At 32.4% G+C, this 17,539-nt stretch overlaps 1 protein-coding gene across 2 annotated transcripts in view; it reads right to left on the bottom strand.

The window, feature by feature from the left end:
* Caper (RNA-binding protein 39-like protein Caper) overlaps window positions 1-17,539 on the bottom strand; it is a 498,386-nt gene that overhangs the window by 174,590 nt on the left and 306,257 nt on the right. For both annotated transcript variants that reach the window (XM_089594184.1, XM_089594185.1), the window contains exon 6: window positions 16,380-16,646. In XM_089594184.1, coding sequence (XP_089450310.1) covers window positions 16,380-16,646 — 267 coding nt within the window. The remainder of the gene's footprint in view (window positions 1-16,379; window positions 16,647-17,539) is intronic.

Raw genomic sequence — 17,539 nt, 5'->3', positions numbered from 1 at the left:
ATTTAAATGCAAAACAACAATTTTAACATCCATCCTAAAGATTCCTGTAATTTTTTTCCTGGGAGACAGAAAGTCATAACAAGAGATTATAGTCAGCAAAAGTGGCAGGTAGGTTAAGTCAAAAAGCGCATCGGACATCTGAATTACAATCTTTGAAGACGGAAGAGTTTGACGTTAACACACATATCAATTACAGGTGGCCTCAACCGACGAAGGAGAGCACGAACAGAAATCAGGGGCAAACTGTTTCGTACCCCAGAAAAAATTCACATCTTAAATTATACCAACAGGAGGTTTTTAGTGACCTCTAAGATAGCATTCCGATAGCTCAAATGCTTCAAGTAGCGAATAAAAAAAGAAGTTGAGGTCAAGGTAGCATTTTGGTATTGAATACTACTGTAACATTGAGAACCCGACTTTAAAGGAACAGTATAGCCCCAGCATATCTGAAAGATTACTAATTAACTTTTAATAAAGTCAGCATTCTGTCTTTTTATTTTCTGCAAAGACAACTGTTATGTACGGGTAGATAGAAGAAAGAGAAACGTGTAACTTTAGAGTAAATCATAAACAGTGTGTACAATGAGTGTGTGTACGTATGTGTAACTGCGTATAGGAAAACAGGCCAAACAATCCTGCATGTCAAGTCAGTGGAGTACAAGCCACATTTGTTACCTAATATACATTCGTCTTTGCAACCTTACTTCACGATTTTCTAACCTCAGAATGAAGGGTATTATAAACAAGAAGTTGCTATTAATTAACCTACAATCCTACTTTTTTTACTTTATTTACTGTAACACACATAATAATGGTAAATATTTAGGTGATGCGATAGTTATTTGCCCAGAGCATAGTGATATCTAACCTTTAATTGTGATAATAAAATACTACGGCAAAAATAATAATCATTGCATAATTAAAATCAAAGTTAACAAACATAATAATAAACGGATTACAAAACAAATTAAAAAGTGTAGTTAATACTACAACTAAGGATTGAGATGAGAAATTTAATCAATAAAAGTTAAAAACGTCTTACCTTATCAATCAAATAAAAAAATGCCACCATAAACGAACTATTACAAAATTACAAACTAATTCTTTTTTAATTTCAATTCTCTGTAAAATGCATCCAACTGAATTTTGGATGGCTTCCCTCACCACCATCCCACTTTTCGTGCCCCACCCCCTTGCCCCTGTCATGGAAAGATGAGTTTCTATTTATTAATTTTGCCTCTCTCACCCCCTCATATTTTTCATGCCCCCACCTTGCCTTTTCTCAAAAAGACTGTTTATTTGCCATCTTTACATTTAAAGTTGAGACGGTATAAAAATGTACATAAAAAAAAAAAAAATTAATGTGACAAATGCTATTTATCGATAAGAGTAGTTAAATTATTTTCGGGTGTTAGTTAATGGTACTCATAGTAATTTTCGGGTTATTAAAATAATTAAGGCTTGAGCCTTATCTCTTTATTTTATAGCGCAGCAATGAATACAAATATACATTGTTCTACTTATTTGAATAGGTGAAAGATTTAAGTAATCAATGTCAGTGTAGGCATTGTTCAAAACTTTTATAAAAGGCTATTTTCTGCAAGCTTTGTCAAGTTGTGATATATTTGTTAGTGAGGTAGTTCAACGTCGGATGACTCTAAATGGCTTTGATGAGACTATAAAGGATCTTTCTGGTTAAATGCTTAAAGCTGAGAGAGTGATACAGGGTAGTTAGTGGCAGTGGATCTCAGCCTCTCAACAAACAACTCCGTTTGTGACGTTTGCCAATAAAAAACTGACTTGGTTTAATATTGTCCGGTTTTTTATAGACTTTTGATATTACATATCGTGATCGGAATTTGCTTCAAGATATTTGTCTGAAATAGTTGTTTTTAAGAATATATTTTTTGGTGGGGTAGTTAAACGTTGGATGGTCCTAAAAAGGACCGTTAAGAATTATGATGGTTTAGTGAACGTAAACATTAATGATGACCTTAAAAAGAGCCAGTGATGATACTTCCAACTGTTTTTTGTTATGCTCAATTGTGGAGAACCGGCTGTGGGTTGATAATATGTCAAACCAGATCCAGCGTTCAGCGAACTACGTATATCTGCTGCTTGATTGGCTCATTTGATGGGGATCGAGAAGCTCACATATGTAGACCCAAGGTAGCTTGACTCTTACCCTTGGAGTCTCTGCGTATACATAGGTTGCTGAAGGGAGGTACATCGCTGACCGAAAGACTGCGTCTTTGAGTCGTTTCCTGGATTGCCACTGCTCACCTTTGGTCGGGGAAGTGCAGTAAAAAAAAGCGGTTAATATAGCTTGGCTATACAACTAGTGTAGCTAGGTTGGCTTGGGAGCTAAGCAGAAACTGTTTGGTAACTGAGGAAAATGTGACCGATCACAAAATTATCATTTTGTATACTTCGGCACGTTAGTCTGGGCTTCCAAGCAGTTTCTGGGCAGTTAAGCTTCAGAAGCCGTGCATACAAGCTATACTGGCCACTTTTTATTTCAGTGTGGGCCTGGAGAATACCTCCTCCAAGTATATGCCGTTAAAATGAATCACTGAAGAATGAGGAGAAGTCTAATAAGATTTCCAGCCGATATGGCTGCCTAAACTCTTCAGGGTTCACTCTTGCTTGCTGTTGTAGCAAAAGGTACTTTAGCAGCACCAAGTCGATTGTGAGAATGGCTAGGAAATCCTGAAGTGGTGGAGCATATTGTGCTGTGAGGCAGATGTCTCCTGGTATTACGCTAAAAACGTTAGCGTTTAGAATACCTATTTTTTCGTGGCACTCTGTTATTTTAATGGTTCAGGGTGGAATTTGACATTTATCAATTATCCATTGGAGAAGAGTGTTATCGGTAGGCGGGAATCCAGGGTACTTAGCTGCACAACTAATAACTGTTCTTAATGTACTGCCCGTGAATTACTACAATAATCGACAGTTTAAGCAGGGATATCATAACCAGACTGACTGACTTCGATTGCAGGTGTCTTTGATTTTTCTTCGACACCACCTGGCGGATCTTACTGAACTAAAATAAAAAGCAAGCGTATTTTTGTAAAACATTGAGCTCATTTATTGCTACTGCTATTGCTATTTATTTTTTCAAGATGAAAAATATGATAAAACCATCTCGAAAGTGTCATGAATCAGTATGCAAAATTTCAATCAAATAGCTTTAGTCGTTTTCGTGGTTAACGATTATAAGGTTTTTTAGAACTTTACTTTATATTTTAGTGAGTTGAAACGTCGATAGCTCACTTGGCCTAGAATTCCGACCTTAATGGCTCCTCTTAATCGCCTCTTTGTATAAGGATTTTAACCTCATTGTCTTTAAACTTTAGACCATGACTGAAAAAGGCCTTATCTTGACCTTAAGAAACTTCATGAAATAAAAAAATGAAGACCAAAATGTCAATATCCCACTCTGCCTGATATTTTAAACTTAATAACCACTGTAAACTGAGACTTCAACCACTTTATGCCTGGAATTCAGCTGTAAATTCAAGTGCCATAACCTAACCTTAAGAAACTTGTGAAAACAAACAACATATTGAGGATAAAACTTTAATAGCCTACTCGGCCTAGTTTTTTCAATTTAATGCCCATTCACAATTGCTTTTTCGTACAAAGCTTTCAATCTTACTGTCCCTAAACTTAAGCCCTCTTCTTTGAAGTGATTTATCTAAACCTTAAGAAAAAATAATAAATTTCTGTATTAAAACTGAAAACTTTATTGTTACGTCAGCTTGAACTTATGTAATTAATATACCATTCAAACAAAGCACTTTAAGCTTACAGTCCCTGAATATTGAGCTCATAGAATTCTAACGTTATGTTGGTAAAAGCCTTTAGATATTTACTTGTGAGGGATTGATGTGTTCATGCTACTTGCTAATGACAGTACTTTACGAGTTTCGCACAAAATATTTTTTTCACACAGTATTATGGTGCAATTTTTTTATTCCTAACAACCATACTCTAAAACTGACACCACGACCGTAGAATTTTATTATATTTTAATAGCATTGTATCAGTCATTTATCGATGTAATAAATTTAAATATTGGTAGACGAGAATAACTTAAGACGATCTTGAAATATTTATCCTTAATAATAAATAAATAATAATATTTCGTAGTTTATGCAATGCAATACTTATACATACAAGTAATAAGTAAGACAACGGTGATGTAACAAAAGTAATTGAGCTCGTGAATTTGTCGAACTTAGCGTAAATAAACATTTCTTTACCGACATAATAATATTTATACAGGTATGATCTCTCACTGTCGAAATAGTAATGTATTTTGGATAGATGTCGACAGTATGTGCTGACAGCAAACAAAAAAATGTTAACGATGATAAAAGTAATTTGTTTATAGATTGCTTTGATATTATGAGAAACGACACAGATTTCTTGTTAACACCATTAATTATATGTTCTTCATGCGAAATTAGTCTTGAAAACTGGAAGAATGGGAAGCAGACTATTAATCGATTTAAAATCTCCAATACTTTGGCATGTTTCGATTTTTTTAAAGAAGATGCTCATGATTTAGAAGTTAGCCATAGTAGTAAAAAAGGGTTAGATATGCCTGGAAATATTAGATGCTCAATAAATTCTGGAATCAAGATGAATTGAGCTATTTCGTACGAGACATAAGACATTTAAAAAATAAAAGCTGAGCTACCAGCATCTCGTTAAAAAAAACGCTGCTTCGCTCTAAAAACTCGTTTTACTGTGTACTGGAATTAAGATTTGCCTATCCAGCAGTATTTTTCATCAGAATACAGTTGATTGGCAAATACAAAACTATTTCCAGCAGAGCTTAAGACTGAAAGTTGTTTATAGACTTATCCACGAGAAGTTTAAAAACGGTTCATTTTTACAATGGAAATATTTATGCTTCCTTGCCAGTAGCTCACTCCATGACTCTAAGAAAACTACACGGATCCCAATCATGTATGAAGGAGGGTTCAGAGAAAAGTTTAAAATGACGGATTGTACCAAAAAAACTGTATGTTTGTAACGCGCATCATTCTATTTTATAAAGACAGATTTTTTATTATAAATGAGGGACGTAAAGCTCAAATAAAAAGAGTTATGACTTTTCTTTCTTAGATGAGCTTTAGTGCCAGACACCCCTTGAGAACAACAATCAGTCTGTTCTTTGTATGTCGATGGACATTTCTACAATTTTTTTGCTAAGTGAGCATTATTTAAATCTTTTAACGATGGTTTAGGTGCTGTTTATGGGAAAATAATGTTATCATCTACGATATTTACGTTGATGCTCTTTGATTGTAAGTAATACAGGGAAATAAAATTAAGTAAATTATATCCGTTTATGTATTTAGTTTACATCTTATTTTATATCGTATTTGATAACTTTAATGTTTTAGGACAATAATAAATGTCTGAAAATTTAATTGTACTTTATTTAATTTTTTTTTCAAGTCTTACTTGTAGTGACAATCCACTCTTGGCATCTGTAAATGGTACTAGCGGTGAGTTTTTACAATAAACCAAATATGCCAGTGTCATTACTCACAACTGTAGCTCAGATTTACTGGCATAAATAAGCAGACAAAAATAAGAGAAATTTTTGTATAATTATCAATGCAGGCTGAGAGTGCGTTTGCATCAGCGGGTCTAAGTAACAAATGATAGTTTGTGATACTAGCGCCCCTTAACGAAGAAATTCACTAATAGCAACGTTTTTTTGCATACCGTTAAAACTTTGTGTGGAAGTAAGACATAAGGAAGACATTAGTAGGACGTTTGAGGACATAATGCACTATTGATCATACGTTACTGAGGTTTTCGATCACTTTGAGTTTTAAGACATAGTGATAACGATAACTACTCTAAACGTAAGCTATACAATCTTTTTATTAAAAAAAAAATTCAATATTTCCATACTTATCTATTATTTAACCAAACAAAGCCAGTGAAGACTATTTTTCCAGCAACTAACATCATACTCGTGTCACTTAATAGGCCAGCTCAGTGCGTTCTGCTTCGTTCTGCTTCAATGAGGAGGAGATGATCGTCAAATACTTGTCTTAGTAAAAAAATTAGTAACAGCATAATGATTGTATAAACTTTAATATCACTATTTTATTAATTTTAAATTTACAGTTCAAAACTAAATATGAACATTTACTCCACTAGCATACAATATTCAAAATTATTACAAATAGAAGATATAAATTACAAGTTTAACGTACTAGATAACTATAAGACACATATTATTTACCAAAAAATGCTTAAACAAGATTCCTTATTAACTGACAGCGTAACATTTCAAATCAATTTTTTATGTAAATTTACAAAATTTTAAAAACGATATTCTCTGTTAAATCAAAAGAAAGAAAATATCTTAAAATACTTTATACTTAAAAAAATAAATGTTTATTAAATAATATTTGTAATATGAGGAGGTTAAAAACGAAGCGCCTATAAGTAATCGCAGTCTGAGTATTTGGGACTATAAGTAATATCACACTTAAAATAGGGGCTAATTTCGAAAAGATTTTTGCTTACTTACTTTATATACTACTGCTTTGATTAAAGGACAAAGACGTTAGAATAGTAAAGAAAGTATTTCAAATCTTTTTACTGCAAAAAAAAACAATAGTTATTAATTTAAAGGTTTTTTAATTAAAAGGTTTTCAACTTTCAAAAATTTGTATACTTTACCTCTTGGATAAAATAGATACTCACGACACATAAAAATATCGCACATCCTGTATCATTCGTCCTGGCCCTTTCACTCTATACTGCATACGCTAAGGGCATGTGAATGCATATTACATGTAAAAAATTTATCCTACGACAACGGTCTCAGGTATTTAGATCGTAAGCATAGTCACACTGATGTGTTCTCCTAACGATTTAGGACAAAACGTGTTTTAATTCTTATATCTTCTTTTTTTTCCTAAGCCTTGCAGTGTATACTGGGCCAACGTAAATGCAGGATGTATGCATCAACGAGCTTTATGAAAGAGCTTCACTATAGAAAATTCTGAATACTTTCGTATGGCATATTCTGCCCTACCCGCAACAGGTAACTCATTATCAATTTCTACATTAATAGTTATTAGGTTTTGCTGTTATTTTCTTAAGTTATTTATTTTCAGGTATTGTTAAGTATTCGGAAAGAATCTGTGGACTACATGGTCTTTGTAAGGACGCTAGAAGATATGTAAATCTTCTTAAAAAATCTGCCATCTACATTAGTATTCCCAAGAATCCACAGCTGCACTACTCTTCATAAAGATTTCTTAGTATTGATGGTCTCCATAAGAGTCCACACGCTCCATCACTTCTTGTTAAAGGCATAAATTATGTGCATTAAGGGTATACACGAAATTTAAAAGATTTATTATAAATCATCTAATATTTTTAAAGTATGTTTAAATTAGTCCTGCTATTAATTTTACGATTAACTATGTATTTTCTAAAAAGTATTAAACTTTTATCACTTAAAAATACTAATAGAAGTTTATAACAAATAGTAATTCAACAAAATTTTTTGAACTATTCATGTAACAAAAAATTTCGTAAACAAAATTGATCCCAAAATTAAAATCCTTATTTACTTTTTATGCATATTTATTGACAAAAAATTATGAATAGAAAAAATTTATAGTAAAATTCATTTTTAGTTGCTTTTAATTGAAAAGTGCCGTAAGATTATTTAGTATATCACATGACTACCAATAATATTAAGTTTACAAAATCTTATTCTTAATAAAGGTTTCAAATATCCAAAAACAGTAAAATATGTTTGTTAAGTAAAAATAAAACTCAAGGGATGTAGATTAGTGTTTGAATAAGATCAGTGAATACTGTGGATTCTTTCGAGCTCATTTTGCGTGTGGATGTATGTGTGAAAAATTATATTGCACCCATATCAACGCCCCATCCTTATTCAGATTTTCCAATGTTAAATTAAATGAGAAAATGTGAATAAGGCTAGACTTCGTACGAGGCGTCGATATATGCATATGCACTTTCTCACTACCAAGCCAGTGCAAATTTCTGTTTAAATTCATACTTGGTTACTTTGTTACAGAGCGCGGAGTATTTTTAAACGTATGAATAGGAGAAAAAGTAAGGAAATCGTTTCGTTCTTGGTTGCTAGCCAAAACTCATCAGTGTGACGTGCTAGTGATCTAGCCACCAACGAATATGACTAACACTTGCACTGATACGTATTATCATAACGCTGGTAAGATTAACATAGTAGGTTAAGAGTGTTGCGATACCTCACATATGGCATTACGCTAAGCAAGGATATGGATTAAATGAACGCCTTACATGTATTAACTATTTCTAAAGAATAAAGAATATTCATTCCATGACTTTTATACACAGTTTTTGGACTGATTTTCTTATCACCATACGTTGGCTTAACACTTTTTTCGGCTCTCTTTGATCACTTGTACTATCTGATTTACTAGATTTTATGAGAATCTTGTAAACTCACGTTAAATATAATAAAAATAGATTTAATTTGTCAACATAGCATTTTTAAATTTAATTCTCATCTGTTAAAATAAGAGAAACAACGTAACCTAACTCACTGATACCTTAAAATTTTCTCTAGCAATTAACCTTAAAGTTATTATTATGCTATCAGTATTTAAGTATCCAACTATATTTCTGTAAGAATAACTTAGTCGATAATAAAATGAAGTTGGAGATGATGAGATAACCTATTTTAATGTGCCCTACCTGATAGTAGTTCAAACAGTATACATCCTGTAATTACAGGAGATATCAAACGGTAATAAGACCATTTTGACTAATTCCTGTACACGGAAACTAAAATTTTTTGTTTATAACATGATATAACTTGCGATAAGTCCATGTAACTTATTTTTTATTCGTAAAAAGTGTGTATTCATTGAGCGCACAAGTTTTGTGCGCTTTTTTTACGACAGCTCACTGTGAAATAATCATGTAACAAGTCTTAAGAAAATCGCAAATAAGGTTATGATTTAACCAATACAAGACTGATAGTGTGATGTAGATGACTTTTATTAGCAGATATGAGTTAACACCTCGGTAGCCTTTGGACCATATTACCTAATAATTTGAGGCCAGAAGAATAGAAGTACGTACGTTTTTGCTATACTTACAGCTGTGTGTGAGCTGTATACATCACCGCACACTGCAGCTCTCCTGCATCGAAAGACTTGACGGCTCTATTGTCTTTGGTTCTTTTCAGTTATACTAAATACATTTTTTTTCCTTTTTATTTTTTGTGTTAAAATATAAGAAATAGATAAAGAAATAATGTGTAAAATTTTAACGTTGTATAAAAACATCTTTAATAAAGATTTATAAAAATGTAGTGTAGACTGTGCATGGTAACTTAGAGAATTAATGTAAGAAATTTATAAAGGAACTAGAATATTGCTAGTACAACAATCATCATTCTTATTTGCCTTTGAATATATATTAAGAATAAAAAAAATTGTCTCCTGATTTTTTAAGAAATTTACATTAGTTTTAATATCAAACAACAGTTCAAATGGTATTTCATATTTAACAGTATTAGCAAGTATCATTCCAATTCAATAAGCTGCTGCATATACAACTTGCGGTTAAAACCTTCTATTTACATTTATTTCAGTATATAAACATTAGAAATGTTCATTACAATTCTGTTACATCTCTCAGCCGTACTGTTCAGTATGTGTTTATAAAGTGGAAGTGTATTCAAAATTTTTATTCTCCATTACTAAATTAAAAACTTTCTGATTTATCTATACATTAACATTGTGGCACGTTAACGTCCAATTCTTTTCGGCATAATATTTTTAACTTCATTAATAAGAAAATATTTAACAATCATCAACGTTTTCTTCTGATTTAATTAGATTTACTATAGTAATTTTACTTTAATAATAAATAAAAGTTGGAATACATTTTTCTCGTTCAATGTAATATATTCATACTGTTGTTAGGTTCATCTAAATTAGTATATGCTACTTCCAAAATTTCTTTGGTCCATAGTGTATTGATTCCGAAATGGTAAATTATGCATACCCTTGATTGTATAAACAAAAACTTCATGTAATAAGTTTTAATTCATGTTGGCAAAACTTCAACCAACTTGTTTTTATATAAGAGACATAAGTACTACAAATTTTTTAACCTACGTGATCTTCTCTGTCGATTTGGAGATTTATCTCACTGGGCATTTCTTGCAGTATTTCAATCACGGTGAGCCATTTCGCCTGCCATTACCGCCTTATCAACGTTAAGCAGCTCAACCGAAGCTTAGCATTACTACATAGCTTGAAATTTTGACGCTTGATACGGCATTTTCGTCGCCCAACGCGACGCCTTATCATCGTCGCCTGGCCCACCTTGCGTCCAAGCTGGATATACTTTCTCTGCCTGTTTCTGACGTAAACTGTATTGCTGACCATCCTGTATGTTGCTGTTGGTTTGCATGTACCGGTTTCGAGCCTATAAATCGGGCACGCTACGCGTACATCATTGCACACGTGGGCCTTTACCATATGCATATGCACTGCACTCGAATTTGAGGTCTTCGTCTCCACCATCCGTCTGAATTTATTGCTTAGAACTATCGATGCCTTAGCAGCTGCTTTTGCTACATTTTTGCATGACTTCATGCTGCACGCCAAAGAGTTAGCGATTTTTAAAGTCTCGTGCAGCAACATTGGTACCACCATACCCCCCTGGCAGTCTTTGCTGTTTATACCTATCAAGTGCGTGTTGCGTCGAGTAAATGTTTACGCACTATCGAGGTAAGGCTAAGCCTATCGATTCGATCATTGCACATATATCTATATATACTATTACAAGATAATATTACAAAAATCTTTAGTAAATTTAAATTATCATTTGGAACTAAAATTATAATTTATTTTTCTTGAACGTTTTTTAATATTGTTCGAAACCATGGGCTTTTGATATGATATATATTTTTTGTCAAGTACCAGGCTAAATTTTTTAGTTGCACACAACCTTTACACAAGTTTATTTTACAAGAATTTAGTTTCATTTCTATTATACAAACAAACACTGATACCTATTCAACCCATGTACAATGGGAAAATTGGAAAATTTATGACACAACTCCAGGGAATAGAGGCTTCTAATCACCAACGATAAGCCAATTGAAGTTTTCAGAAAATCTAAATAACAGTGCCATTTAAATACGAAAAGCTCTGTGTTTTCAATTATTTTTACTTCCTTCATTTTAATAAAAAAAGCGAAGTGCGCTCAATAATTTTGCATTTTTATAATTCTGGTTTATGCATACTAAATGGTAAGCTTGATGTTTGTGCCAAATTATGGGCTTAAGCTGGTTTGATTAATTAAGTTATGAGGAAACAAAGAAATTACTGAGGATGCAGTTATATTATTATTTATGTGGGTTTGGAGTAGATTTTTGTACCTTAACAGACATCAACGCTTAAAATATGTAGAGAATATCAGCATTGAATTAAAAACAAAAATTGAATTCAAATTAGGATAGTTTGAGAAAATTTTTTATGTACAAAAAAAGTTATGATGAATGAATTTATAATGCAAGAAAGATAAATTACTTTCTTAATTGATTAGGGAAGCAAATCAACTAACCAGAAGTATGAGATTAAATAAGAACGACATTGTTATCAAAAAATTAAAATAAATAATCGTTAACACAGAAAAACGAACAAGAATTAATATACAATAGAAATTTATGTAAAGTACAAAATTAAATAGATGTAAAAGAGAACGAATGTATAAGTTTTGTAATAAACATATACGAAAATAGCTTGAGAAAAAATCTCTACTGAGACATTTTCTTGTACTGCTCGGATCGGGCCAAAACGAAGAGAATACCCATCGTGGGTATATTTGCCCATTATACTCACCCGAGAAGATTAAAAAATATAAATTGATTTTTGTTTTAAACTTTTTTTTCTAAGTATCCAAGTTGCAAGTAATTGATTTTATAAGCTGTTACTTTTACTGCACCAAGTATACCCCTGTCCCTCATATTGTCCATTTAAATAAGGTTTTTGTTTATACAATTTATGCAAAATAATTTAAAAAAAGAAGTAAGTAACCGTTAGGATAGCACTTGCAGCAGCAAAACAAAAGGACTAAATACCAATGAATCTAAACATTCTATCTACTGGCATTAATAAGTCTCTTTTTGAATCAGAGCAAAGAAACTTAAAATATATATTCTGAATTCGATGGTTAAAAGCTTGAAGCAACAAAATACTTAAAATTCAAGGAATTTGGAGCTTGAGAGATGCATCTTGCTGAATTTTAAAATGATATTAGCCTGAAGCATATATCTAGTGGGTATTTAATTTTCATAAGCTTACTAGCAGCCTCGTCTTAGCTTCACCCGAGATTCAGTGAGTGGAGCACAGTAGTGTGACAACACGTAAATCTAATTACAAATTTTTGTTTCGAATGCAGTTATCGTCAAATAATAAGCTATAAGAAAGTTTTGAAAAATATAATGATGCTGAAAAGTACTCTTCCTTTCTTACTCTATAAAATAGTTGTTGGCCCCAAAGAGCTGTTGATTTGCACGTTCTCATGTTACATCAAATGGAAAGGGCAATTTGTTGTAACTTTAAATATGTAAGACTGACAGAAAATTTATACTTCAAAAATTTTATTTTTCAATCTCAACACTATAACCAGAGCAACAAGATCCTGAAGCATAATTTCTTTATTTTTTAGCACCACAATAAAAATAAATACTTATTATTCTACTTATTTGAAAAGCTAGAAAATTCAAATGATTACCATCACGGTTATAACAATAAGCTGGTTTCTGACTTAATGGATTCTTTATTCATCGATACTGACGCTACTGTTTCAATCTCGATACTGTTCTACGTTAGTTTCTTGACGCCTAAAACTGCACGGAAAAAAATTTTGAACGTACAGAGCCCAGTTACGCAGGCTTGAGAAGTTTAAATCGCATTGAACTCCTACTGCACAAGTGTACAGGCCGCCTTGACTCGAAGATCGAGTCACACGAGTTCAAAATAGCGTTCAACTGAGACTGCACAACCATGCGCGCCGCGTAGCCTGTAGTTTGGGCTTGTACAGTACGGCATAGTATTGAACTGCAGAAGCTCGAGGGGGGGCTACCTGAGCCCGACGGTTGTGCTCTCACAGCACTATGTCCAGGCTCAGCGAGCTCAGTGCTTCTCCGAGCTCTCTCTCACCGAATTTTGAGCTATCAGCAGACAACTTTTGGGCTTCAATGAATACAGCCGTTCATTATATAGAACGCGAACAGATAAATGAGTTAAAACTTATATTTTAAATACATACATACCTGTGAATAATTTCATGAAACTTACTTAACCTTTATGTAACTCATTAATTTAGTATAAAATGTTTAGGGTTAATTATAACATTTTGACCGTACAAATAACTAAGAACGGTCATTTTAAAAATGAGTATACTGGAAAAAATTGTGTTACTCATTTTTAAAATGACCATTCTTAGTTATTTGTACGGTCAAAATGTTATAATTAACCCTAAACATTTTATACTAAATTAATGAGTTACATAAAGGTTAAGTAAGTTTCATGAAATTATTCACAGGTATGTATGTATTTAAAATATAAGTTTTAACTCATTTACCTGTTCGCGTTCTATATAATGAACGGCTGTATCCATTGAAGCCCAAAAGTTGTCTGCTGATAGCTCAGAATTCGGTGAGAGAGAGCTCGGAGAAGCACTGAGCTCGCTGAGCCTGGACATAGTGCTGTGAGAGCACAACCGTCGGGCTCAGGTAGCCCCCCCTCGAGCTTCTGCAGTTCAATACTATGCCGTACTGTACAAGCCCAAACTACAGGCTACGCGGCGCGCATGGTTGTGCAGTCTCAGTTGAACGCTGTTTTGAACTCGTGTGACTCGATCTTTGAGTCAAGGCGGCCTGTACCCTTGTGCAGTAGTAGTTCAAAGCGATTTGAACTTATCTAGCCTGCGTAACTGGGCTCTGTACGTTCAAAAGTTTTTTCCATGTGTAAGCATTTGAAGCGTGCAAATATTTACTTTTTTTCCCTTTTGCTAGCGTCTTTTCGAGCTAAAAATTAAAATCAGGCAGCCTCTTTTTTCACTCTAAAACCAAAGATGTTTGAAAATTCATATATTTTTGTTATTACTGTATACGATTTAGTGGCACATTATCTGCTTAAAATATTAAATATCTTTGATCTATCACATCGTATGATTTTTGCTGACGGCATGAAGTACTCTAATTACGTCCTTATTTAAGCTTTGGATAAAAACATTCTTTTCAGATGAAGTCGTTATTTGAAGTTACACGTAGCTTGTGAATATCGTGGTAGAGCTGGTACGCGCATTTCTAGAATAAAATTTATCGTGATAATCACAACTATAAATTTTATAGGTCACTTGCATTACAGTTCAAAATAACAAGCCTGAGCTCCACATTATGCAAGAATTCGAGTTTCTATTTTTCTTTTAGGTTAACAATTCACGAAGATCGCCACAACACGTGCATTTTTTTACGCACCATCTCATCATGAATCAACTAACTCGTGGCGCATTTTTTCCAAACTAACGATCTGCGTTAACATTGAAACAAGTTAAACTAATTTTTTTATTCGTAATTTTCACTCTTAAATGGAATATTTAAGTTACGATAATATTAGAGACTAGGCGCATTAATTAAAAAATTACGAGACAACGCAGTAGAAACAAAATTACAGCACTTTTATTATATTTACTTACAAATTGAGTCTTGTTAATAAATTTATACACTTTACTTCACAATAAAAGTATCACTACTTTAAAATATTTGTAGTTCTATTTATAATACGCTATTTACCAATCACGAGCCGGAAATACGAGAAGAAATAATGAACAGAACTATGAATAGAAAAATGTTATAAAATATAACTGTAAATATGTATGCAAGACTTTTTAATTAAACAAAAGCCAAACATACATGTACGCACTTAGAAATACTAACTCCACACCTAATACTGCTGCTGATTCACCCCTCTCAGTTAGTCTTTAAGTTGCTGTACATTTTTGCTCTCTTAAACCGGTAAATAAACGTAGCTTGCAAAAAATTTTTGTACTTGAGCACGCAACGCTAGGTAACTTCTTCCTCTAACAGTTGACCTCATGAAAATGTGCACTAAATCGATCGTTTTATAACAAATGAGCCCAAAACTTTATTGAGAGCTATTAGGCTAATTCCAGCACAGTCACTGGATCAAATTAAACTATGACCTGAAGCCGTGCTAGAAACTTTGGACTAGAAAAATAACACGAACTCTGAAACCCCCTGTTTTCTGATTAAAATAAAAATGTACTTAAACCATAAAAAATTTAATAAATTTTTGAAAATTTTTTTATAAAATCAATAGAAGGATTAGTAAGGAGGATGTATTTAAGGCAGAAGAAAGAAATTACAAGTAGAATAAACAGGCAGAATTTCAAATTTGCTTTTTCAAAAAGTTTACTGAGCGTGGTTTGGTTTACGTTTCCTTTCTATCAAATAGCATTATTGCTATGAGTCCGTATACACTTCTAAGATGGTGAAGAGCTGTTTATTACTTCAATTGAACACGTTTCTGTAATAGTCGACTTATTGCACTAAGCTACTAGCCTTTGCTGGCGATAATTAACTATGTATATATTACTACGGATGCTACTTGAAAGAAACCTTATCTACATTTTTAATTATTGTCAAAACTACTTTCAGTACAAAAAATATCTATTATGGATATCTTAGCCACAAGAAAGTACTTTATAAACTACTATAAGAATTTAGATAAGTAACAAAAGCTAGTAATTAACTTAAGCTAACCTTGAGCTTCAAGAGCTGTAAAAATCCGGTTGAAAATACTAAATGCGGTAGATTTTATCATTCAGCTGCAAAATGAATCGGAAAAAAAGAATAATCAAAGAAAAATTTACCCTTTAGAACCCATATTTTGCGTTACATAGCCATTTGACTTATTCATAATTTATTAATTACTAATTAAACTAATAATTTGGAAGGGGGTTAAAAAAGCTTCGTAGTAATAATTTTAAATTTTGGCTCATACATGTTTTGTGTAGACACATATTTTCAAATTTTCTGAATATTAATTTCAACCATGTAATTTAAATTTAAAAAAGCTGAATGTAGCAAGCATTTCCTGTGCATACTTATCTGAGCAAATGTTTGTGTTGCATAAAAAAAAATAATTTCCATGTTTTACTTTCTACTTCGTTTTCTAAAAGTTTGTTCATTTAACATTATAAAAATATTCTATGTAAAATAAATGGAAGTTTTAAAATCATTTTAGCAACATATTTCTCATTACCGTTAAAAATCCATATCCTTTACTTCGGCCAGTTTCAGGATCCATAATAAGCTGTATGCTTTCGATCTTACCAAATGGTTCAAATATACCTCGCAGCATATCTTCAGTGATATTAAAATGTAGTGATCCAACATATAATCTCATTGGCCCAGTTTGACCTTTAGGCATCAGATTTGGCATAGAGTTACCCATTCGATTTTTTTCTGCTTGAGTGTGTTGTACAACAATAGGGATTCCCAGTAACTTTTGTCCAGACAAGCCAAGAGCCTGAAAGTTATCATTTTTTAAAAGTATTCTATCTTTCAATTTCTGCTGATCGTAATCATGTACCAAGAAATGCATGTACTTGTATAATGTATTACTATTCTTTCCTTGTATTTGTACTAAAGCTGTATGTATATAAAATTTTGACCTACAGATTTCTACGCCTTCTATAAAATAAAACTACATTAACCAATTTTTTTCATTTTGGTTTTTTCAAAGATTAAGCATATGTACGATGATAAAATTTTAAGAACGTTAAACAAACTTTTTATACAAAACTTGCCAAGGTAATTTTAAAAATTCATGCTATAAAGTGCGTTGTTTACTGTATGACATTATGAGAATGCGTGTAATTTGTAAAATTGATTTGAATTTAATACCAATGTTAATAAAGAGATAAGTTATCTATAGGCTAGCAGAGCTAGAATACAGCTTAAAAGACTCTCCACCCCAGTTACCCTACTTCTACTTTCTCCCTCCATGTGATACATGTATGGTTACTTATGTGTGCCCAAAGCCATTCCTTTGCTGACATAGTACTTCGTAGCAAAGTGGGTTAGATAATTTTTATTTTTGCTGGTCATACCATCAGATCAAATTTGCAGTTATTCCAACGGTTGCGAGAGAAAAATCTAAATAGTAGAATTTGTAAAAATAGTAACAAAAACTACAATGGAAACAAATATAGATTTACAAGTAGTTTGGTAACTATTTATTGCAATATTTGTCGTTTTCGTCAAGTCATTTATAACGAAATAATCAATGGAGACTTGAAAAATCATTAAGTTAGGAGTAATGTATATTATAATATTTGAATAAATGTACATTATAAATGACTTGTCAAATGAAAAAAGTATTGCAATGAATAGTTACTTGTGATCTAATATCTCTTGCAC

The sequence above is a fragment of the Copidosoma floridanum genome, unplaced genomic scaffold, assembly GCF_036245765.1.
Source record: "Copidosoma floridanum isolate Cflo_tuat_1 unplaced genomic scaffold, Cflo_Japanese_pri ptg000021l, whole genome shotgun sequence".
Taxonomy (NCBI): domain Eukaryota; kingdom Metazoa; phylum Arthropoda; class Insecta; order Hymenoptera; family Encyrtidae; genus Copidosoma; species Copidosoma floridanum.
The sequence above is the reverse complement of the archived record's forward strand: the minus strand, read 5'-3'. Positions and strand labels throughout refer to the sequence as shown.